Raw genomic sequence first — 26597 nt, forward strand, 5'->3', positions numbered from 1 at the left:
CATTTTATGATTATAATTATGATACGAAGCTGATATTGTATCATTATGCGATTGCGTCTGCTATTTAATATTTCATAATTTTTTATTATTATAATCCAGCCGCGAGAGTTGTCACCCGTTTGGTAGTGGGTCGCGTCATCTTTTTATGAAGGTAAGTGATTTTTTAATGTAACCAAATATAAGGCTCGTCTGATGGTAAGCGATCACCGCTTGCAATATAAGAGGTACACTCGTATGTTAATATTGTGATATAAAAATAAGTTAATGTATTCAGAAATTTCAATATCTGAATTCTTAAACTAAAATACAGTTTCCATGCAAGATATGAAGGAAGTGTTTTTGCATGGCAGTGTTTCGGTTTAAAAATTATACAAATGAATTTTTTTAATTTTTTTTTTATACATCTTAGAATGGCAAACAAGCTGATGGCGCACCTGATGGAAAGTGGTAACTGTCGCCTATAGACATGAGCAGTACCATGGACATAACAGAGTATACTGTTTCGCCCATGATACCCCCCATGCGTTGCAATTCCTGAGGACTTAGGTGTTATTCCTCTGTACCCAGTTAATTCACGCCATATCCCACACTTCAAACCGAAACACAGCCATGCAAACACAACTATTTCACGGTAGAAACACGAATGGGACAGAGGTACCCAAGCAATCGACTATGGAAAATGGAATTAATGTTTACTCAATTAGATTTTCTTACAAGCTCTTTTAAATGGTATTTTTTTTATGATTCTACCGCTGGGTTCGGAATGTTGTTATCTGGTGAGAATATTCCGTAAGAAATTCGAGAATTACTCATTTCATGTTGTTTAAGTACAAGATAATTTATATGAGTACTGCGATTGCACATTATTTGTTAGGAATCGCAACGCATGGGGGTATCATGGGCGACACAGTATACACTGTTATGTCCATGGTACTGCTCATGTCTATAGGCGACGGTTACCACTTTCCATCAGGTGGGTCATCAGCTTGTTTGCCATTCTACGTTGTATAAAAAAATTTTTTCATGGGCGACGGTTACTTCTTTCCGTGGTTATTCAGATTGTTTGCCATTGTAAGTTGCATAAAAAAATTTGTACCGAATTCCATTTGTAAACAAGAGCAGACCAGTCCGCACATTCGTTCACGAGTATGACGGAAGAATCAACATTACGTTCGGCTATGGAGCCATAGTACCTTAGTCATGTCTTCGTAGCCTGAGGAGTACTCAGGAATAGCAATGTGTGATGAAAGCCTTGTATCTTGTTCTCTCTCGCTATAAACTCATACGTTACAGTGTATCTTGGGACGTGTATGGTGCTTGTCATATCTATGGGTGACTGCTGTCATGATTCTATTATTAAAATGTTTATAAATATTCCTCTATTAATGGGCTGGTCACATAACGAACCGACAACCGAAGGGGAAGAAGGTTCTTGAGTGGCGACCACGTATGGATAAACATAGTGTAGGACGACTAGGTGGAGTGACGACCTGAAATGCGTTGCAGGGAGTCAGTGGATGCAGGTGGCTCAGGACCGTTCTTTATGGCAATCTATGGGGGAGGCTTATGTCCAGCCATGGACGGATAATGGCTGAAATGATGATAAATAATTACTCCTCTCCATCTAAAGGTTGCCTGGAAGAGATCGCTTTTAGCGATAAGGTCGCCCATTGTTTTCTCATTGTGATTATTTCTTATATTTGTTTGTATCTACAATAAGTTCACTATTAGCAGACTATAAGCAGACTTTAGAAAAAAATCTTAAAACATCTAAATTATAAAACAAGAAGCACTAGTACTGATTATCATGAAATGTGTAAGAAGTACAATCTTATTTCTCTCTAAGATAGGCGTTCTCTTCTTGATATGATATTCTTGAGAGATATTAGTAATAATGGTATAGATTGCCCGGATCTTGTGTGTAATGTGTTACGCCTCCGTACTCCTAAAATCCGTACCAGAAATCCTCCTCTTTTTGCAGTTCCAACCAGTCATACCAATTACTCTCGGAATTCAATAGTTTGTCGTCTAATGAATTCATATAGGTAATAAACTTTTTTCAACAGTGGATTAATTCCACCTCAGTAGATATAAATTCAGGACTGTGATAATGGATGAGATAATATCATAATTACCTATGTTGCATATATGTACATGTACGTATATACACTACATATTTACATTTATTTATATCACACTACACATACACCCACGCATACATTTATACCTCTTTACAATTAGTGGCCATGAATTTGTATTATTTAATCATTGCTGTCAATATCTGAACTTTAGCAACAAGGATTTTAATTATTTTATATATCAATTAACTTAACTTTATGAACACTCACTATTATATATGGTTTCTTTCATACATGTGCTTATATTACTTGCATGAACCCACTCTAACTTGCCTACCTCGCTTTGGAATCAAAATTTTTGTTTGTATAAATAAAATCCGTTTCTGGCTGTATTCATAAGAGACTTAGCACGTATGTTATTTTTTAAGAGCTGTTTTTGTATAAAATAAAATAAAAAAAAAATATAATTTTTTAGAGGAATGAGTAAAGAGTATCTATCTTTCTATCTATTCTTAAAGTTGTAGACATGTATAATATGAATACTGATCCGATATTTATATATTTTTTCTAATGGAAGCTAATGTAATGTTAACCCCGTTTGCGCTAACTGTATACGCTGGCGGGACACCAATGAGGGATGGTAGATGATAATGAAAAGGTAGGTCAGTTAGCCCATCATGATAAATACACCTGGAGGGAGACTTTGTACAAAAGTCGATTGCTTGGGTACCTCTGTCCCATTCGTGTTTCTACTGTGACGCAGTTGTGTTTGCATGGCTGTGTTTCAGTTTGAAGGGTGGAATATGGCGTGAATTTATTGGGTACAGAGGAATAACATCTGAGTCCTCAGGAATGGCAATGCATGGGGGGTATCATGGGCGAAACAGTATACTCTGTTATGTCCATGGTACTGCTCATATCTGTAGGCGACGGTTACCCTTTTCCATCAGGTGGGCCGTCAGCTTGTTTGCCATTCTAAGTTGTATAAAAAAAAACAGCAGTAGTCTGCAAATGCTTATGAATGGGTTATGTATGTGTGGGTTTGGTGTGTGTTTCAAATGTCTTCTCTTATTCAGATCAGAGAGGCTTTCTCTAGAGACTACAGCGTCAGATCCTTAAGGGTCGTATAAAGATTTCAGTATAAATTATGGATAATAAAGATTTTACAATATAATACAACTTCTTAAGGGTCGGCAATACGCGCGTAACATCTCTGGTGTTACAGGCGTCTATAGATTACTGTAATCACGTTTACCATCAGACAGGTCGTATGCTTACTTGCTACCATAATAGTAAAAAAATATTAAAAATTGATGTTTTTATTTATGTAGTAGTTGTCTCGGCAAACGTTGTTTTACCATATACGTTATTTCGAGAATTATACATGAAAATTTATCCTACTACAATTATTATATTCGATTGCCATCTTTCAACTCTATTGCGGCATATAAAAATCGCTATTAAAAAACAGGGGTTGATCGTAAAAGTGTGAAAATTGGAATTTGTATGTATTTTTCAATGCTAAATCATAATAAAATAAAAATGGAAAAATTTGTCAAAAAAATAAAAACATTTTTTTTTTGAGGAGGGTCACCCTTATCATTGAGGGGTATGAAAAATAGATGTTGCCCGATTCTCAAACCTACCCGATATGCACACAAAATTTCATAAAAATCGGTAAAGCCGTTTCGGAGGAGTTTGGTAACAAACACCGCGACACCAGAATTTTATATATTAGATTTTATTACAAGTAGTCTTGACTTTGTATATCTACTTAAAAATTCAGTAGATATCAAGACAAAATTAGTCCGTTTATCATTACGAGGTATATTATCTGAAAATTATCATATTATAAAACTATATTTCTAGAACTTTCCTATATATATATAAGAAGGTACTTGAGTGCCGATCTCGTAAGGGCAAGCACAGTGTACGATGACCTCCCATTAGTTGGAGTGACGAGCTCAAATGCACCCCGCCGGTGTATACCAATAGCGCGGGCGGGGTTATCATTCCATTTTCATCTATTAAAAAAGGCCTCAAATGCATTGCAAGAAGCCAGTGGATGCAGGTGGCTCAGGAGCGTTCCTTATGGCAGTCTATAGGGCCCCTGCTAAGCGTAGCACCTATTGGCAAAGACCCTTTTATGGGGGAGGCCTATGTCCAGCAGTGGACAGATAACGGCTGATATGGTAATGATGAACGGGAAAAAGCATTAGCTCTGAACTGTTCAATACTAAACCTAGTACTCCCTCATAAGAGGGGTTATTGCTGGTAGATGCATCGCTTGTTAAGCGGTTTGGTAGCCACAGTTAGGCCCTGGTAATCTTTTAAGAGGGATACCGCTGTCCATTCCTCGACCATTAAGCTCCTTTGTCGTCTTTTACGACATTTATGGGAAAACGCTCATTCTATACCGGAACCACATGACATAGAATTACCATAGCACCGTGAATTGTAAACCGATTTGGAAAATTCTTTTTTTATCTGAAGTGAAAGAATAAATACACACAGATCGGTCTCATAGAATTTTTTTCAAAAACTGGTTTAGCCATAAATAAATTTTGTAAAATACAATTTAACTATTTTTTCTTTTATACCAACCAATAACTGGTTTTGTTACAACTGAAATTCGTTTTCTTTTATAATCATTTTAAAAATGTTTTTTTTATACACATTTACTAGATATTGACATTTGTTTTCTAGATGGCGATACTGAAGCTATCGATTTTGGCAGCCGCGTTTGTGTGCGCTTGCGCAGTGCCGCAAAAACCACCAACTGCGAGGACCACCATATTTGGAGACGAGAAACTAGAGGGTCAAGTCTTCGAAAACTTGCAGTACAAATCTGAAGATGTCACACCTCAGAATACGGCGGCTAACGCCTATCGACTACCCACTACAACGAGACCGTTAAGATATGACCTTCATTGGGATATAAATATTGCAAATCTATCGTTTACCGGAGAAGTTGATATTTATCTATACGCCACACAAGCGGGAGTAAATGAAATAGTTATACATTCACAGGACTTACAAATTGATTCTGTTAATTTGTACAGATATGACAATGAAATTACCGAAATAAATAAGTCTTATTATCTTCAACCGGCTTATGACTTTCTCAGGGTGCAGTTAGTTGGAGATAATACTTTGGAGTATGACGCTAATATCAATAGGCTGTATCGATTGTCGATAAAGTTCGGAGCACCGTTACGAGACGATATGTACGGTTTATATCAGAGTTGGTTCCGGAATGGAGACAGTGAAAATGGAGAGTAAGTTGATGAAAAATAAATTATTTTTTACACGCGATCTGGTCCAGCTTCGCACGGACAGATAGAAATTTGAAAAATAATATATATATATATATATAGCCTATTTTATTTATTTATTTATTTATTCTTTATTGCACAATAAAACTTTGTACAAGTGGCGAGCTTAATGCCATATGGCATTCTCTACAATCTAACTATTAGGTAAAAACAGAAAGCGTATGAAGGACAGATGTGGTGAAAAATATGTGACATATTTATAGTAACATATTGAAGTAATTATACATAATAATACATAAGAAATACACATATAACAAATAAGTACTACTTATAATATATATAGTTATACTAGTATGTATGAAATATCTATAAATACATATATAAAAACTATGGTAAAGATTATGAGATATAGTAACTATTGAGTAATCTGTAACTAGAGCTAGTTTTGTTGACTCAATAAATAATTACAAAGTCATCTTTTTAAAATATGCTTATTTAACTCGTTGATAATGTAGTTTTTTTTGTAGGCGAAAGAGTTAAAATTAAGTTGAGTTTTTAAATTTATACATTGTAAACAAATATACAAGAATTCCCACCACTCCTCTTTATAATATTTGTGTATAGTATTATTATTTCGTCATAGTCGTAGAATACTGACGGTTCTGACAAAGATTACATATAAAGATCCGTCAGTATTCTACGACTATGACGATTTGTGTATAGGGTGGAAATGTAGACTCCTAGGTACCCTACCAGTTGGCAGTGATCTCTAAAAAAATTTTTTTATCTTTAAGTAATTTTTTAAGAATTTGTTTTTGATATTTATAATATATAGATGTAAGGTATGTATATAATAGATAGATGATATTTTTAGATAAGTAAGTAAATCGTATCGTAGTATATATTATATTGTTACGACTTGTAGACTACCGATGATGACGTTGGTGGTATAGCAGTTTTTTTTAATGGATGATAATGGAATGGTAACCCCCTCCTGCGCTAACGGTATACGCTGGCGGGGCATTGTCAAGTCTGTAATTTCTTAACACAGTGAAAAAATCATGCTTCTAAATCGACGCAATCAAAAGATATGGCCGTTTATGTTTCATTCGTATCACACATTTTGATATTCGTAAAGGGAATCAAAACCTATAGGGTACTTCCCGTTGAGCTAGAATCATGATATTTTGCAAGAAGCATTGTCATGCAAATTTGTAGTATTTTCACAAAAAAAAAATTAACCTTGATGATTTTGTACGGAACCCTCGTTGCGCGAGTCTAATTTGCACTTGACCGACAAATTTTTTCAGGTTCATGGCAACGACTCAATTCCAAGCCACATCGGCCCGTAAAGCCTTCCCTTGCTATGACGAGCCCAGTTTCAAAGCCACGTTTGATATATCAGTACGTCGTGACGCGACATATAGAAGTTGGTCTTGTACTAGAATCAAAGAAACTCGCCCAGACACTCCGTAAGTTATTAATATTATAAATGTTAGTGTCATTTTGTTTGTTTGTTTGTTGCCTTGAATATAATTTAACTATAACGATAACGCATTACCTTTTGTAAGCTAATTTGATAATAACTAGTTTTTTTTTTATTAGTATTCTACATATTTACTATATAATTATAAAATGTCTCTTGACGTATTATTTAATAAATATAATGAGTGATAACGTATTAAAAAGATGCAGAATTTATAAGACAAAACAAATACAGAATCTATAAAGTAATCAACTACATATTTATCACGCAAAATTGTATGAAAAAGTTTCCAAGTTTTTCATTTTTCTATGGAGCATTACTATGGAGACTATCTATATAATCTAAGGAAATTACATTTAATTATAATAATAACTAATGTGAATATTAAAGTATAAAACTTTTAATTTCTTTTATTGAATCCTAGTAAATGAATTAATTGAGTTACAAATTATTATTTATTAAATTTGAGTACAAAAAAATTTTGTGCAATTAAATAAAATTTAGATACCTATTATATTTATAATAATCTTTAATTAATTATAAATAGTAATATTACATGTAATCCTGACTCCCAAACTAGCGTTAACTATATGTCAGGAGCCAGTGCCTTCAATACATAATATAGTTCACAATGGATTTTCATTACAAATTTTAAAATACGTAAAAGTACTTGATTTTGTATTTTTTTTTATGCAACTTAGAATGGCAATCAAGCTGACGGATCACCTGATGGAAAGTTGTAACCGTCGCCTATAAACAAGAGCAGTGACTTGGACATAACAGAGTATACTGTTTCACCCATGATACTCCCCATGCGTTGCCATTCCTGAGGACGCAGGTGTTATTCCTTTGTACCCTGTAAATTCACTGTCATATACCCTTTAAATCGAAACACAGTCTTGCAAACGTAACTGCTTTACAGTAGAAACACGAATGGGACATAGGTGCCCAAGGAAATGACTTTTGTACAAAGTTACTTCTATGTCTTTATCTTACTAGTTTTTTTGCTAGAAAATTCTTATTTAGTCTTATTATTTGTCTGTTATGCCTTGACCAGACGCCATTTTAATTATTATTCTCCATCATTTCCATTTGACGATAAAGGCGCCCATTGTTGGCTCTTTATCTTGCTTTTATATAATTAAGTTTATGCAATTAAGTATTAATTTGTTTGTGTATAAATTGTTAATTTTTTATAACCTGTATCGTTCTTTGAAGGGAGTTTTCATTAATGAATTAATTATTTTCAAGGAATTTCGAAGTCGACGTATACGAGACCACACCAGTGATGTCTACATATCTATTGGCGTTGATTGTCGCTAAATATGAATCTCAGAGCGTTACCAACAGCGATGGTCTCCTTACTTACGAAGTCATAGGTCGTCCTGGGGCATTCGCTGAGAATCAACAAGAGTATGCCTTTGATGTTGGACAGAAACTTTTAAATGAAATGAATGATCATACAGCCATAGACTTTCATGGCGTCTACGAACATATAAAGATGACACACGCGTCCATTCCTGATTTCTCAGCTGGTGCCATGGAAAACTGGGGTCTGCTGACGTATAGGTAATAACTAACTAAACTAACAAGATATCCGCTATGATTACAATTTTCATCTCATGTAAATAGTTCAGGTATATAGTGTTGGCTTAATTATTGGTTATCACGGCATGTATTAACTTTTCAGAAGTAAAAGAGTAATTTATTTATTTTTACCAAAATAACTTAAAAAGGTGGTATGCATAAATATATAGGTAAGCTTATCACTTATCAGCTATATGCTTAATCACTTCATATTAAAGAGAATTATTTTTTTCCGTCCCTCTTGAAATGTCTCCAAAGCCTAACTGCGGTTGCCAACCCGCCTGCTAAGTGTGGCAACTAGTGGCAAAACTCTCCAAAGGGGTGATTTATGTTCAGCAGGGGGCAGTTAGAGACTGATATGATGGTGGTAATGATTCCATGTGGTCCATGTACAGAATGGGCCGCCCCTTTTTTCCCGTGGTTGTCGTGAAAGACGACTAAGAAAACTTAATGGTCGAGGAATGAACCTCAACTGTGTTCCTCTTCAAACATCAACAAGAACCTAACTGCGGTTGCCAACCCTCCTGCCAGTGGGAAGAAAGGGGAAGGGATTGTTAGTAATGGAGACTGAGAATCCCATTGTTAGCAATATACCCAACCTGGTCGACCTCCACGCGGTTCGCCCTGGAAACTATCATGGTTAATTCATGATGAATTTATCATGATGGGCTAACTGGCCTGTTTTTATACTCATCTATCATCCTTCACTTGTGCTCTGCCAGCGTATCCCGTTAGCGCAGGCGGGGTTACCATTCCATTTTTACTCATAAAAAAAACCCACCTGCCAAGTGTGGTAACTCCTGGCAACCCCTTATGGGGGAAGCCTATGTTGAGCAGAGGACAGTTAACGGCTGAAATGGTGACGATACCATATGTAATTAAATTACAATGACTTGTGTTTTATTTAACATTCTGCACGTTTTTATTCACAGAGAGGCGTATCTTATGTATGACAGAGACAATACAAATAGTAATTCCAAACAGTTGATTGCCTACATTTTGTCTCACGAGATCGCTCATATGTGGTTCGGAAACCTTGTGACGAACGAGTGGTGGGATGTATTATGGTTGAACGAAGGTTTCGCCAGATATTATCAATACTTCTTAACGCATTGGGTACGTTTATATTTATATTATATTTCATATTGTCTAAAAATTATGCAACGTATTAAACATATTAGCTTATTAAACACTAAGTGGGTATTATTTAAATTGATATAATTTATTGAAATGATTGAAATAAAACAAACACTAAATATTAAGTGGAGCAAACGCAACGCATTAGTGAAAACCGCATTTAAATCGGTTAAGCCATTTTTGAGATTAGCATGCACAAACGTATAATAGTTTTTCTTATATAAATATTCCATGTACAGACAGCGACCAGTTATGATTTTATTATATGTATTGATATGGAATGTAATGGTCGATGGATGGGCAGTAGCATTACTCTTAAAACAACCTATGTTCAGTCGTGAATAGTTCCTAATTAATATGATAATGATGACGTAATGTAAGTAGTAATAGAATATAGATATATGGATATGAGCCGTGTTTCAAAGTTCCTTCTATATTTATTGTACGTGCGGGGAGCCAATATTAGGTTCCTAATGAACGTACTGCGGTCTGTTTCAAAATATCAAAGATATATGTTAAGAGGGACGAGGGTTGACCTCTAGCTGTGATGTAGTAAGTCATCCACCAGTGAGTACCTTTTTTTTATACAACTTAGAATGGCAAACAAGCTGACGGCCCACCTGATCGAAAGTGGTAACCGTCGCCTATAGACATGAGCAATACCATGGACACACAATCGTCCGACAATGTTACAGAGTAATTAAGAGTAGGGTAGATTAATTATAAATTGAAGGCGTCAACATTTATTTTGAATTAAAAGCAAAGGGAAAGATGAATGAACACAATTCTTTTAAAGGTTGAAGATTACATGGGTTTCGAAACACGCTTTATCGTCGAACAAATACATACGGCATTGCTGTCCGACTCAACTGCTGGTGCGCATCCACTTAGTAACACCGGCATTGGCAGCCAAGCAGCAGCCAGTTCAATGTTCTCCACGATTACCTACAATAAAGGGGCAGCAGTTATTAGAATGACTGAGAAGCTGCTTGGATTTGAAGTTCACAGAGAGGGACTCAGGAATTACTTGAGGAAAAGGTGAATAAAAGTATCTTTATTTTGTAGATAATTACTAATATTGTAAACTTTTGTCCGTGTGGTCCCGGCATAGAATAGGCCACACCTTTCTTTCTTGGAGGTGTCGTAAGAGGTAACTGGGGGAACTTAATGCTAATGATCAACAGTGGCCCTCTTAAAATATCACCAAAAGCGAAACTGCGGTTGCCAATTCGCCTGTCAAGCGTGGCAATTACTGGCGAAACTCCTTTTATGAGGAAGGTTATATTCGGCTTATTGACTGAAATTATGAATATTAGTTTATATTAGCTTTTTGTACGCTACATCGAACGCGTAGAGTTCAGAAGTAGAAAAATGAATGAATATAGATAACTTTTAAATGGTGCACGTATATCAAGATAAAATATATATCAGATTTTTAGTTAGACCTTCAGGACTAACTACATAAACTATTTGGGTGGGAGAAAAACATACTCTACTTTTTACCTTGGTCTATTATATACCTCGTGCATTATATTGATTGTTAAAATACTTTGCAGGCAATTCAACGTCTCTCTGCCCATTCATCTTTTCCAAGAGTTGCAATATGTAGCAGAAAAACACAATGCCATATCAGAGTATGGACCTGACTTCTCCGTCATCGAATATTACAGATCTTGGACAGAACAAGGTGGACACCCAGTTCTTAATGTCCAAGTGAACCATCAAACTGGTGAAATGCTTGTGTCTCAGGTACTTTCTATATATATTTTTTTTTAATATAAAACTTATGCACTTCCAAATTTATGATCTAGTTTTTAGATGATCCTGAGTATTTGAATATTGTCGGATTGTAGTCACTTTTTAAACCTTTCAAGTTGTTAATGTGTGTAATAAACCACCTGATTTGTTCTTCCTGGATGTATGCTTGTTGGGTAGCTTCAGTTGTCTTGATTGTTTTCGTTAGCACATATCCTTAACTTCTCTTTTCCTCATGCCTTAGAAATAAGACATATTAATGTCTTATTACATTCAATATGATACGGTCCTGAGTTCAATTCCCGGTAGAGCCAATTTAGAAAACGGATTTTTTTTAATTAGATCAGGGTTGGGTGCCCCGGGTTATGCCATTAGACGTCCATTGCCTGGTTCTTCATAACATACTATTGTATATTGTGAATATTCAAATTAGTGTACTGTTTAACTTGAATATTTGGAGTTATCCAGTCTATGACTGTTTAGTCATCATTCACAATTCAAATATTAATTGAATGTTACAGCAACGTTTCAACATCAATAATGGTTACGGAACAGCTTCAAGGAATTGGATTATACCTATTACGTTTGCCACTAAAAGCAATCCGGACTTCGAGAATACAAAACCTACTCATATCATTCGTAATACTGTTACTAGAATTAATCGTAGTTCCATCGGTGACGAATGGGTCATTTTCAACATACAGCAATCAGGTGACAATATTTCTGTTCTTTTTTTTTGTTGTTTTGCAATAATATATTATTTTTGTATTATTAGAAGTTACCAAATTTTATACAGGTCGTCTGCATACATATTTCTTTTTTTCGACAAGTACATTAACAAATGTTTTTATGGCTGTATTCTAATTTGAAGGGTGAGGATATAGCAGAAAAATTACTAGATATATTAACGCTAAACATTTATATCACAAAAGTTGGCATAACATTTGCAATAGCAAGCGTTCGTAAGATTTGGTAAATACTTATCAAGTGGAAGATTTTGTGCTTCATTGGTATTATAAAAACATGTTTAATTATAATTTCGGTATCTAAGTATTAAAGTAGCAAATTTTTGTTATAATATTTGATTAATCTGATATTGTACTTTGTTTAAAAAAATTGTGGTTAATAATACGTGTTTTATGTGTTTGTTACGTTTATTTTTATTAAATTTTGTTTATTATTCATAAATACTATTATTTTGAACAGGTTTTTACAGAGTCAATTACGATCACTATACATGGGATCTAATTGCATTAGCACTGAGGGAGAATAGAGAAATAATTCATGAATACAACAGAGCACAAGTAAGTCACAGATTTGAAAATTATAATTTGTAATTCATCAAGTTGATAGTGATTAAGTATCTTCTAGGTAAACACGTTCGATTCTAGATCTTATCGTCACTTATAATTAACTGTAAACTCATTTTGGAATAAAAAAAAATAACATTATAATTTCTAACAAGTGCATATTGCTGCACAAAAAAAAAAAACGAGCACCTTCAATTGTAAATGCTCCAAAACTTTTCGTGTAAATTATCAATATTGTAAATATTGCTTGTTTACATAAAAATTTTGTTTCACAATAAGCAGTTTTTTGCTCCGTAAAACAATGGTAAAACAAGTAGCTCCGAACGTTACAAATTTAAAATTAGATCGATATGGGGGTGAAATTTATCGATTGTAAAAGTAATTATAAAAAAATGGCTCAGGATTAGTGACGTATTCGTGTAACATTGTCTCATCGTAAACTTAGTTATAGATTAAAGTGCTTAAAGTTTAAATTTATCTGTAGAGCAGTTATAAATTTTTCTTAGCGTAGTTCAACACCGTCACAATTACCTGACAGTATTTAGAAACAATTCAACATTTTCAAATGATTCTGATTGATTGTTTAAAAAGTACTCCGTTGGCGTACTAAATCGTTATGTTCAAATTCAAATATTTTTTTTTGTCCTTTTTTTTTAATTTACTGCTGCTCAGAAAATTGATATCTGTTGAGAAAGAAACCCAACAGTTACTCTTTTAAATCTCTGTTATTATATATAATATATTATAAGTATATATTTATTTAAATGATGACTATGTCTAAAATTATATGGTCATTAAAAAGCCTGTGCATGATCGACTAACGACTACTTGAATGACAAGCTTGCATGGTGCACACTTAGCATTCGAGTAATCGTTTGGAGTGTTTTGTTCAATAAGTATTTTTTAATAAGAATTTTAAATTTATTTAAAGGTAGATCCAAAATATTCTTCGGTTTCTTACTATGACATTTAATGCCCAATCTATTAATTCAATTGTTTTCGATAATTAAAAGTTTATCACGTTTGCTACATTTTGTTATGAACGCTTTTACTAACGTATGCTTTTTCTGAATATTAATAGTTCATATGTCAATGTACCCCTTTGAGATTAAAAGGTATTTTTAATTTCAGATCGTCAACGATATCTTCCAGTTCGCCCGGTCTGGTATAATGCCCTACTCGAGAGCTCTGAACATTCTTTCTTTCCTTGAGAATGAAGTAGATTATGCTCCGTGGGCCGCGGCGATTACCGGTTTCAATTGGTTGAGAAACAGATTCGCCACAACGGAAGAATTGCCTCAACTTGAAGTTAGTTGCTTATTAGCTATATTCTGAAATTTGGCATGCATTAATCCTTATATATATATATATATATATATATATATATATGTATGTATATATATACACACACACACACACACACACACATATATATTTATATATATTATTAAGACGAATACACTTATAGAAAGCGAGTAACATAACCTATATATGGGGGGTGATTGATTTGACCAGACTCTAGGTCTACCGTTTACTGACGAAACCCTGTGCGATCTACCAATTACATACTTCTTGAATTATCAAATGTAACAACATAGTTCAGTACATAATTGTGTAAGTATTGTAGTATTTTATTAAGAGGGAAAAGATAAAATTGGGAATTATTCTTAGTAACTATTACTACTATTCATATTAGTGTGAGCATTGCGTCTGAGCATCTTCCGCTATATTAGCAAAATATTATATTTTTACCTTGCCATGATCACTAGACTAATAATTGCGATCGAATGGTTGGCCAGCCATGCTATAAATTATTCTCAAAATTTTGTTATTTCTATGAAAACCACAAAGTGTCAAAAAATTGCATATTAAATCAATTATAAAATACTATTTTTTCCCATATTCTATCTTCATCTTCCAGTGTCACTCTCTCCTGTTGTATGTGTACTTTTAAGTTTGTGTACGTTTATGTATGTATTTGTTTATGTATATATATGTATATACATATATATGTATATATCTTTGTATATATTTGTTTATATATAATAGTGCGCCACCTACCCTTTGTTTTTCTTTCTTTTCTCAATGTTCTCTACCCAAAGGTTGTCTGGAAGAGATTGCTTAGCGATAAGGCCACCTTTTGTATTATTTCTTATTACAGTTAAATGTGTTTACTATTTTATAAATGGTGCAATAAAGTGTACATAAATAAATAAATAACTTATCGTTCTATCTATCTACTAGTGCGAAGCCGGAGTGGGCTGTTAGTATTATGTTATAAATATCAAAGTGAGTTCATTTAATTGGTTGCCATTTGGCACTTTAACGGTTCAATCAGTCGTCATGAAATTTGGCATATACATGGTGTTTGGAATGGAGATGGACTAGTCATCATCATCTCAGCCATTATCCGTCCACTGATGCAAATAGGCCTGCCCCACAGACTGTCATAAAGAATGGTCCTGAGCCACCTGCATCTATTGACTTCATGCAATACATTTGAGGTCGTCACTCCATCTAGCGGAGAGTCACCCTACACTGTGTTTGCCGGAACTGAATCGCCACTTAAGAACCTTTCTTCCCCATCGGTTGACGATTTTTCGAGCTATGTGAGCAACTCATTGTCACTTCAGCTTGCATATCTTTCGGGCTATGTCGGTTACTTTGGTTCTTTTGCGGATGTCTTCGTTTCGGATTCTATCACGCAAAGAGATTCCGAGCATAGCCCTCTCCATATCCAGCTGAGTAATTTGAAACTTTTGCATACGAATGGACTAGTAATATTGTTGAATGATAACGAAACTAACTGTCGAAATAAAGAAATAAAGAAACTATCGGGCATCCCCAAATTTCAAATGTGAATAAAGCCGATATAAATTGTTACAGTACTTACAGTATTAATAGTACTATAAATATCAAAAACAAGTCCTTAAAAATTACTTAAAGATAAATAAATAAAAAAAAATCTTTGTGATCACTGCCAACTGGTAGGGTATTTAGGAGACTTGCAGCATTTTCACGTTGAATAGCTATGGAAATGCGTTGACCAAAGTATAGGCCAGCCTTCCGGTCACCAGAGGTTTCCACCAGCCAGCGTGAAATCTCTTTGAAAAGACTAATGGCCTCGGGGCCCTACGGATCCAGAGACTGCACTTAATTGGCTAATCGTGGGCAGCTGTGAACTGCGCTTATGAATATGGGCTCCTATTGAGTTCGAAATTAGTTGGGCATCCCCAAATTAAAAAACTCTGAATAAAGTAAATGGAAATTGTTACAGTAATAGTAATGTATACTTTTTAGATTCAAATTGGCTAATATAATAATTTTTGCCTTTGCCCGCGTCTTCGTTTGGTTGACTAAGTTATCTTGATTATTAAAAAAAATCTGTGGTCCTTTTTATATCAAATACTACATATATATCAAATAACATAACGATTGGTTGAGGTGTTAAGGCATCAAGAAGTAACAAATAAAAAAATTACATGCATTATTGTAATAATAGGTCTACTTAAGGGATTAAATAGGTAAATTACAATGAAATATACAATTTTTACAGTACGCCGTTACGCAGTCACACACAGAAGAGAGAAAATATCAGTGTTGCCAATTTATATTGTTATAATTACCCAAAATCAGCTTAATTGTTATATATATTATTAAGGATTATAATATTTTTTATGTAACTTAGAATGGCAAACAAGCTGGCGGTCCACCTGATGGAAAGTGGTAACCGTCACCTATAGACATGAGCAGTATCATGGACGTAACAGAGTATACTGTTTCGCCCATGATACCCGCCATGTGTTGCCATTCCTGAGGACTTTGGTGTTATTTCTCTGTACTTTGTAAATTTACTGTAATTTTTTTTATAGCAACTGATAGTTAACTGGACGACGACAGTGATTCAAAACATCACATACGAACCCTCTGAGAATGAGTCATTCATGAGGTCATATCTCCGTATGCAAATCGCGCCAACCTTGTGTGCCATCAACGTTAGAGAATGCCGCGAATCTGCCAATGAGCAGTTTCGAAGATTATTCGAAGGGAATTCTGAGTAAGAATTATTCATCACTATTATTATTAATATAATATAATGATAATCAATACAACAGGATTACACCAGTCTCTGGCAAGGCATATCTAAAGCTACAATCGAGAATATCTCAAGTCAATTAAGAACAGATCGCTTCCTAAATATATTATTGTGAATGCACGATGGATAAAGAAATTTTGAAAACGAATATACTAGTGTAAATATTTTTCAAAATTGTCAAAACAATTTTACTTATTGTGATAAAAGAGAATGGGTTTGCACAATTAAACTACATTCATCACTAACAATGATGATTAAACCTGATATGATGATATCATCATATCAGCTTTTAACTGTCCACTGCTGAACGTAAGCCTTGCCGTTGGGGGGGTTTGCCAGTAATTGCCACGCTTGGCAGGCGGGTTGGCAACCGCAGTTAGGCTTTACATATGTTTTGAGGGACGCTGCTGCCCATCATTCGCCCTCTCTTAGTTGATTCTTACGACACCCACGGGAAAGGAAGGGATGGTCTCTTCTGTGTCGGGACCACACGCCAACTAAATTAGTACCTATTAATTATGAACTTTGACACATACTTTGAGAGATTATATTATACATCATATAAATGCATATACAATAATTTGTGCCTTTATTATAAAAAATCTACTAGTAAGTATTCTTACAGTATACATATCGTCATAGTCGTAGAATACTGACGGATCTTTATATGTAGTATTCATCACATCCGTCAGTATTCTACGACTATGACGATATGGTAAATTTTAATAGATTATAAAGTCACAAAAAACAAACAATAATGGAGTAGACAATTTTTTATTATAACTATTAATGGTTTTAAAAATATATCAACAGCATTATCGAAATATAGTATTACACTACTATACTATAGTATTGTTCCAATATAGATACTCCGATTATGCCATATAACGATTATATATCCGATTATATTATTAGATTTATTTCAACTATCGCTTCATATTCGATACCCAACGACTATCAGGCAACACTAATTGTTGACCTCCATGAGAGAATGTAGTCCCATAGATACAAAACACTTTTTTTTTATATATGATAAGGAAACATTGCGTTATATTTTTTTTTAATGGATGATAATGGAATGGTTGTCCCGCCTGCGCTATCGGTATATACTGGCGGGGCACTAGTGAGGATAACAGGCGAGGATCAATAGGTCAGTTGGGTCACTGTGACGAATCTAACAAGAAATGAATCACGATGGTTTTCAGGGGGAACCATGAGGAGGTCGACCTGATATAGTATATTGCTAGCAATGGGGCTACTTATCCTCATTACTAACAATCCTTTCTCCCCCCAACATTGCGTTATTACCACGTTGTACTCATTTTACCACGCTGTCCATGTAACTGTATGTTGGGTTTTATTTTAAAATATTCTACATTTGTATTGGAGCGAGTAAGAATAGTTAAAATCTCCAAATAGTAACTTTTTTTTTTATACCACTGAGGTGGCAAACAAGCATACGGCCCACCTGATGGTAAGTGGTTACCGTAGCCTATGAACATCTGCAATACCAGAGGTATTACTCGTGCGTTGCCGACCCTGAACTCTGACTCTGACTCTTTACACCCCCTTTTGAAGAACCCCATGCTGTAGTCTCTTGGGAAAACCTCGGCAAGGAGCTCATTCCACAACCTGAGTGTTCGTGGGAGGAAACATCTCCGAAACCGTTCAGTACGCGAACTTGATCAATGATCGATCTGTAAAAAAAATGAAATCGTTCATCGCTATGTGTGTATTTATGAACCGACTTTAAAAATGGTTGAGGTTCTTAATTTGATTGAACTTTTTTATTTGTTATTACTCCATGATTAATAAACCGATTTAAATTCTTTTTTTGTCTGTAATAAATTTTAGATTAGTGCCATAGATATTTTATGAAATTCGGTTCACTGATTTAGTTTTACGTCAAAACAACTGGTTTCGCCAGTAGCGTAGCTGTTGTTTTTTCTTCACAAAGCCAAACGGACTTGCCGGAAAAAAATATCATGATATGATAATAATCACATTATAATTATGTTTATATATTCCTTTTTTGATTGTCTCAACCGTAATAAACAACTAGATATGTAATTTAATTTTTATTTAGTTTAAATATTGATATTTTTTTAGGGTTCCGCCCGACAGCCGCCCATGGGTATACTGTAATGCTCTCCGTGAGGGTTCCGAAGAATATTTTGATTTCCTTTATAATAGATTTTTGTCTCATAATGTATATAACGAGAAGATCGTCATCTTGTCCGCGCTTGGATGTACTCCTCATGAGAGATCTCTTGAGAAGTGAGTATTTCGACGCTTGTGGAAGTGCATGATTTTTTTTATACCTTAGAATGGCGAACAAGCTGACGGCCCACCTGATGGAAAGTGGTAATCTTCGCCTATACACATGAACAGTATCTTGGACACAATAGAGGAGCATATACTGCGTCGACCTCATATAAATGAGAGAAGACAAGATAATGATGATGACTAGTTTAGCCATCATACTCTTCATGCATTACCATTCCTGAATACTAAGATATTATGCCTCTGTACCTTATTTATTTATTTAAAGGAATACCAACAATATATTGCATTAAAACACATATAACATACCTTGTAAATTGCTATTTTTTGTCCTTTAAACCGCAATACGGCCATATAAACAACTGTTTCACGGCAAAAATAGGAACGAGGCAAAAGTAGTCCTGTTGTACGTATAAGATATACTTTAGAACAATGTTATTCAACGTGTAGATTCCTGTGAAAAGCCTCTATGGGGAGATCGCGAAAACTATCTCAGTAAAAAAAGAACAAATTTATAAAGATAGATTTATTAAGAATAATATAATAATAATTAAAACATTTGTATGTCAATACAAATTAAATAAAAAATAAAAACCTACGACTCGCCCATGCACAGATAAAAGAATTAATTTGACTCGTTAATTTGACTTGAAGAATTTGATTGTTATGCATAAAAAAACATAATTCTTGAAGCAACTAAATTTTCTTAGTTTCAATGAACTTTACTCGATGCAAGAATTTAGTTTATTAAGACAATATAAAACAATCAAATTTTTCGAAATTATTTTCTTGGATCAAGACTTTTTCCTTGTATCAAGTTAATTTTTTTTTTTTTGCTTGTCAATGCGAAAGTTGCGCTTGTTTTTCAGTAAAATAATTAAATGTATTTATCGAAAGCCTAATTATGCAAATGCATGAAAATGTTGTATGGATTATAGTATTCAATCTCTCTACAACATCATTGTAACATTATAAAATATAAATAAATTATAAAATATCCTTAATGATCCCAATTCTCCTTCCTACCTTCGTTCCCGGTTCCAATTGTTACCTCCTCCTTCCAGACCTAGACGTCTTTGTCTGAACCAGTCCAGGGTACTGAAGCTTCCCAGCTGTAAAACCCATTTTATGGGTAATTCATTTGCATATCGTGCTGTACAGCTGTGGAATAAACTTCCCGTGAGTATTCAGAAAGCCCGTCTAGCAGTTCCTTCAAAAAAAGATTAAAATCATTCTATCTTTCCAATTTAGTTTAAATATAAAAATGATTAGAAGACTGTCATCATTGTGTTCTCTTGTATTTGATATTTATATGTTGTATTTAACGTGTGTATGTATGTGTGTATATGTATGTATATATATATATATGTGTATGTATGTATGTATATATATATGTATGTATGTGTGTGTGTATATATATGTATATATATAATTATTTATAATTTATATAAATATTTATTTAAATTTCTGTCTTGCACTACTACTGCCCACTCACTACTTCCTATGCCACTGCGTTAGGTTGACTGGAAGAAATCTCTTTTAGAGATAAGTTCGCCTTTGCTAACATTGTTATTAACTTATTGTTGTTACTGTATGTTTTAGTGCAATAAAGAATATATATATAAATACAGAAAAAAAGTGAAAGATTTTAAAGCAAAAGGTCTCGAAATATTTGTTCATAATAGGTAGGGTCTTGTCATGAAAAAGGTTGAAAAACTCTGCTTAAGAATAATAAACTCAAACAAGAAGAAATCCAAAAAAAAAGAATACAATATTGTGAAGTTATCCTTACTAATTCTATTACTATTACGAACACAAAACTTTGTGAGGATGATCTTTCTAGTTTTTTAATAATATTCATTTTGTTCAATTACGTTACCGTTCCGTAGGTAAAACTTTTGAAAATTTTTATGTATGTACTGTATTGAAAAAAGAAACAGTCGAAATTGTAATAAAACAACCTAGATATGAGTTAATAATCAATTGATTTTCAGACTTTTGGTTACTATCTTTGAGGAGAACTTTAAAATTCGCCGACAAGATTATGGTACAGCTTACAGTGCAGCTGTATCGGGTAACGAGGTTAATACACAAATCGTGTTCCGCTATATCCAGAACAATTTGGAGAAGGTGCAAACTGCGTAAGTTAAAATGCTTTTTAAAGAACCCAAATAAAAACAAATACAATATTGAGAAGCCATCCATACTCATTGAATTACTATTACAAAGGCTATAATTTGTTATGATGTATAAATGGATGTTTATTACCCTTTTATATAAAAACTAGTCAACAGATTTGAAAGATATTTGGTACAGTAGTTGGGTATACCTATACATATTTTAACTTAATAGTTTATATACTGATTTACGTAAGTGAAGCCGCAAAATGTAGCTAGTGAAGATATAATGAAGAAGCATTTAAGGAGAACATAGTCTCTAATTTTTTACAAATTGTTTTATGCGGCTTCGAATAGTAAATGATCAGACCACTCGAATGGACTGTCGTAATTACTATTACTTATGTAAGAATGTTTGCTCTCTGATATCTTCGTTGCACACCATCTTCGTTGTACACAAAAGTCTCTGACGTAGAAGACTCTCTGACCCGAATGATGCCTTTAGAAACTCTTTATTGTTTCCTCTAAAAGATTACAATAGTAATCTTATTATAGAATGATTGATGATTTAGATGCTCTTCAAAGCACGAAGCACAGCATCACACGCATCAAGGTCACAGAATATAATATTATATGATGTTCATGGTACGCCTTACATGTTGCCATTATTGTGAAATATGGTATTAAGTTTCTGTGCCCTATAATTTCACTGTTTTATTTCACCCTTCAAACTGAAACACAGCCATACAAGCATAGATACTTCATGACAAAAAAAAGTGGGACGCGATTTATCAAGATAAAATCGAATACATTATGACAATGGCATGGTAAATATAACACAAATGGAATGTTAGTCGGTAGTCTTAATTGAATATGTTTTAAACACACACACAGATTTGAACACACGAACTGTTGTTTTGCCCACGTGTTTCCCCTTTAAACGAGACATCTTCGGGCAAATTAATAGATGGCTGCTCGTGTTAACCGGTTGGCACCTTTAGGTGTAAGCAGTTTTTCTGATAACTGGTAACTGGTGTAAGCAGTTTCCCAGAAAAAACTGCTTACTTTATTTATTTATATGCATGAATGTAATCAATCATTGTTTTTAAAGGTACAGCTTGGCCTCGTCATTATCAACAATTGCATCCAGATTAAGAAGTGTAGAAGAAATAGATGCGGTAAGATTTTTTCTATAAAATAAATACATATAATATCCATCAGGGTTTATATATAGTATTTTTGGTTTTTTAATCTATTCATAACTTGCAACAAAACTCAGCTATACGGCTCAGTTAGTACGATTAAGCTCTATTGAAATATACCACATTTATTTTTTTTTATCTAATTTTTTTTTTCAAGTTCCCTGATGTTTTTTATAAGTGCACTTTCTAATTTAGTCTAATTTTCTCTTGCAATATTGTTTTATATATTATTGATTATATACTGATTTAAATACTAATAATAAATTATTTTCTTGTAGTTCCAAGAATGGGCTAGAAATAACCGTCAAGCTTTGGGTTCAAGTTTTAATGCTATAATAAACGCGGCAGAAGACACACGCCGAAGCATCTCATGGACAGAGGAAGTTCTATCCGATGTTTTGCATTACCTCGTTAGTGGAGGTGATGATATTGAGACAAGTTCAGCTGCGCCCTCCACGCCGACAGTGCCTCCATCCACTGTAACTGCTGGACCGCTGGTAGTGCCGTCAACACCTACATTACCAGACTCTGCGGTTACTAGTGCATTGTCTGTAAGTGTTATGTTTGTTATGGCAATAGCTAACTTCGCTTTATAGATTGTAAAAGGCCGCACACCTGTAATTGCACCAGTGTTGCGGGTATTCGTGGGCGGCGGTAATCACTTACCATCTGGTTAGCCGCATGCTCGTTTGCCCCCCGTGTTATAAAAAAAGAATGAGTTTTTATAGACGAAAAGGTGCCTTCCTTTTTCACTATTATTTAGCAGTAGTTCGTTTATTATACTATAAATATAATTAAATAAATATAAAAGTATTTGAGACCGAATACTATGGGATTATGATCACAGTCTAAAGAATTTGTTGTTACCAGATAAATCTACACGTAGATAGAGTAATGCATCTCAAAATACGTATATCATGTAATTAATTGTACGGAAAATGACAAAGGCGTTGGACTATTGGCTGTTCTTTACACTGTGTTGTGATAGTTTTCTGGATTCTCTTATGCTTTTGAATATTTTTTTTTTATTAGCTCCTTTTCAAGGCCGCTTAATAAAAAGTATCTTATCACTTTAATTTTCTAGGTAAAATTATCTAATATCGTATTGTTTTATAAATTATAGGTAAGTTTTGTATTTATTCCAGTTGTTTCATAATAAATTTATTGCGTTAAGATCGCCTGTTATACATCTTCATTTACTATATAGACTTTAACTATGTAATTTGTTTTGTACAATAAAGTTTTATTTATATATTTATTTATTTATAAACAAATAAATATTCAATTTTTATACTAATTACCATCTCTAAATAATGAAATTGAAAAATATAGGTAGGTATTTATTTTTTCAAATTTATTATATGTTTATAATATTATATTTTTTTTTAGCTTCTAGTCGTAGTTTATGCAATAATTTTATTTATTCCATATATTAACAAAGATAATGTAATCAATTAGCTTCTTTTGAATAATCAATAATTTAATTTTATGAAAATGTAAGAAAGTTGTATACGGATGTGTAGATGTAGAGTTGTATGTGTATTTCCATGTTTTATAAATAAATATAAATACATTAATTTTTCTAATAAAGTTTTTGTATCAATAAATTATTGCATTTTTATTTTATATCATCCATATTAAAATATTTTATTGATACTGTTAAAATTTTTGTTCTGGTAGTTCATTTCTGGTTTAAGAAAAATTACCTACATACACACAAAACACACATTAAATACATACAAAATTATAAACGGTTGACGTTTACGCATGATAAGTCAAGTTTTTTTTTTTTTATATTAATGAATGAATGAGAATATTCGATTTGCATTATACAATATAAGACATCAGCAAGACAATTAATAAATATAACGATACAATTGTATAAGTACAGTAAGGTGGTGTTATTGCTGATAGCAATCTTTTCAAGACAACCGTAGGGTAATGGACTAATAGTTGCACAAGTAGGTATATTGTATAAAAAATTAACGGCGTAAATAATAAGGAAAATAATTATAAGTACCCCTAACAAATTTAAAAAATAAATTGATTAACTGTATACGATATATAATTCTATACATACCTATGTTAAATATGTACCTAATACTAGAACAAATATAAATAATTATACGCACAAGGAAAACATATTAACATAAAATAAATAATTATATAAATACATAAAACAAGAATGGCAATTTATCAAATGAAAAACCAACCAGGGCCTCTAGATAAGTGGCAAGCGAATTTGTCAATGGAATCGACATCGCTAGCGAGTCCGTGAGTCGGAATGAGTCACCCGGTGTTGCTATCTCATTCTATCTAACGGACTCGCTAGCGATGTCGATTCTATCGACGAATTCACTTGCCACTTGTCTAGAGGCCCAGATAGAGAGAAGATAATCTTTCAGTTGTCGCTTGAAAGCATCAATGGATTTTGCACTAATTAATAATTATAGAGAGTAAGATTTAAAAAATTCTTTCACTTGTAGACAATTTTTATTTTCGAAAATTCAACCTACCTGTGCAAAGCTGGGCGGGTTGTATATAATAGATATGTTGTTTAAGCTTATTTTAACAATGTGTATTTAATTGTATAAAGTTTGAATAATTCATCGACCAATACGTTGTGTAGTCATCATCATCATCTTCCTACTCTTATCCCAATTATTATTTGGGATCGGCGTAATATGTTTTCCTCTTCCATTCTTTTCTATTCCCAGTCATTTCCGCATTCACTCCCATTCTGGCCATATCGTCTTTCACACAATCCATCCATGTCTTTTTAGGTCTTCCTCTACTCTTATAGCCATCTACTTTCATTCTTAATACTTTTTTTTAAATATGCTCCTCATTCCTGCGCATCACGTGCCCATACCAGGATAAACGGTTACTTCTTAACTTTTCTATCACTGGCGCTACTTTCATACTTCCTCTGATATAATCATTCTTAATTTTGTCCATTCTTGTCACTCCGCACATCCATCTCAACATCCGCATCTCAGCTACATGCAATCGCTTTTCGTCCATCACCTTTACTGGCCAACACTCCGATCCGTACAAACTAGCAGGCCGAATTATGCTCTTGTAAATTTTCCCCTTTAATTTAAGAGGAATTCGCGAGTCACAGGTGGTCGCCACAACCTGCCGCCATTTCATCCATCCTGAGTTAATTCGGTGCTTTACTGTTCGGTCTAATTCTCCATCGCTTTGTAGTAGTGAACCTAAGTATTGAAAATCGGAGCAGACTGGTATAGTAGTACCGTCAAGCTTTATGACTGTAGAACTAGAGAGACGTTGTGTAGTATTGATCGAATATAATTCGCAACATTTTCAAATTTGAACATGAAATTTTAAAAGAGCCAACGTTAAAAGGTTCTCATTTAAATTAGAATTGAATGAAATTGAAAGATTTTTTTTATTGACTTCAGCGTTTTGATAATTTTGATAATTCTTTGTGCAATTCACAGTGTTTATGTTAGACACGAGGGGCAAATTAATATTAAAAGTACCTGTAACCGGCAAGCGTGTATGAAAAAACTGATCAATGTGGAAGAAGCGAAAGAGGTTTGTTTGAATCGAAGCATTTGGCGTTCCATTGTTTCTGCCTACACTAATGGGAGACAGGCGTGACTGATATGTACACATAAACCTTGTAAATTGCACAATCTCTTCCTTGCTCGTGGGTATTGTACGAGGCGACTAAGGAAGGGCGAGGGATGGGCAGCAGCGTCCCTCTTAAAACATCTCTAAAGCCTTATTGCGATTGTCAGCCTGCCTGCCAAGCGTGGCAACTACTGGCAAAACTCCCCTTATGGGGAAGACTTATGTTCAGCAGTGGACAGTTAACGGCTGAAATAATAATGTTGGACACGTATTAATTTTGTGTATGGTTATTTTACCTACACTAAAGATATTTTCAACATGATGTATTTACAATATAACTCTTCTATCCATTTTATTAAATATACTACCAGAGGGAGACTTTATACAAAAGTCGATTGCTTGGGTACCTCTGTCTCATTCGTGTTTCTACCGTGAAGTAGTTGTGTTTGCATGGCTGTGTTTCAGTTTGAAGGGTGGGATATGGCGTGAATTTACAGGGTACAGAGGAATAATACCTGAGTCCTCAGGAATGGCAACGCATGGGGGGTATCATGGGCGAAACAGTATGTGTGTACACCTATGTCCATGGTACTGCTCATGTCTATAGGCGACGGTTACCACATTCCATCAGGTGGGCCGTCAGCTTGTTTGTCATTCTAAGTCGTATAAAA

At 34.0% G+C, this 26597-nt stretch overlaps 1 protein-coding gene across 1 annotated transcript; it reads left to right on the forward strand.

Moving 5' to 3' along the window:
* The first annotated feature begins 22 nt into the window (after window positions 1-22).
* On the forward strand, window positions 23-23933 carry LOC113515693 (membrane alanyl aminopeptidase-like). Its single transcript, XM_026899964.3, has 15 exons — window positions 23-151; window positions 4785-5356; window positions 6664-6825; window positions 8091-8408; window positions 9359-9542; window positions 10360-10601; window positions 11120-11312; window positions 11840-12029; window positions 12525-12622; window positions 13760-13936; window positions 16501-16685; window positions 18834-19001; window positions 21002-21148; window positions 22236-22302; window positions 22605-23933. Exons 1-15 carry the CDS (start codon window positions 146-148, stop codon window positions 22920-22922), a joined length of 3027 nt encoding a protein of 1008 aa, XP_026755765.2. The 5' UTR covers window positions 23-145; the 3' UTR covers window positions 22923-23933.
* Window positions 23934-26597: the final 2664 nt, after the last annotated feature.

The sequence above is a fragment of the Galleria mellonella genome, unplaced genomic scaffold (assembly GCF_026898425.1).
Source record: "Galleria mellonella isolate WM207_F2 unplaced genomic scaffold, CSIRO_AGI_GalMel_v1 utg37, whole genome shotgun sequence".
In the NCBI taxonomy this organism is placed as follows: domain Eukaryota; kingdom Metazoa; phylum Arthropoda; class Insecta; order Lepidoptera; family Pyralidae; genus Galleria; species Galleria mellonella.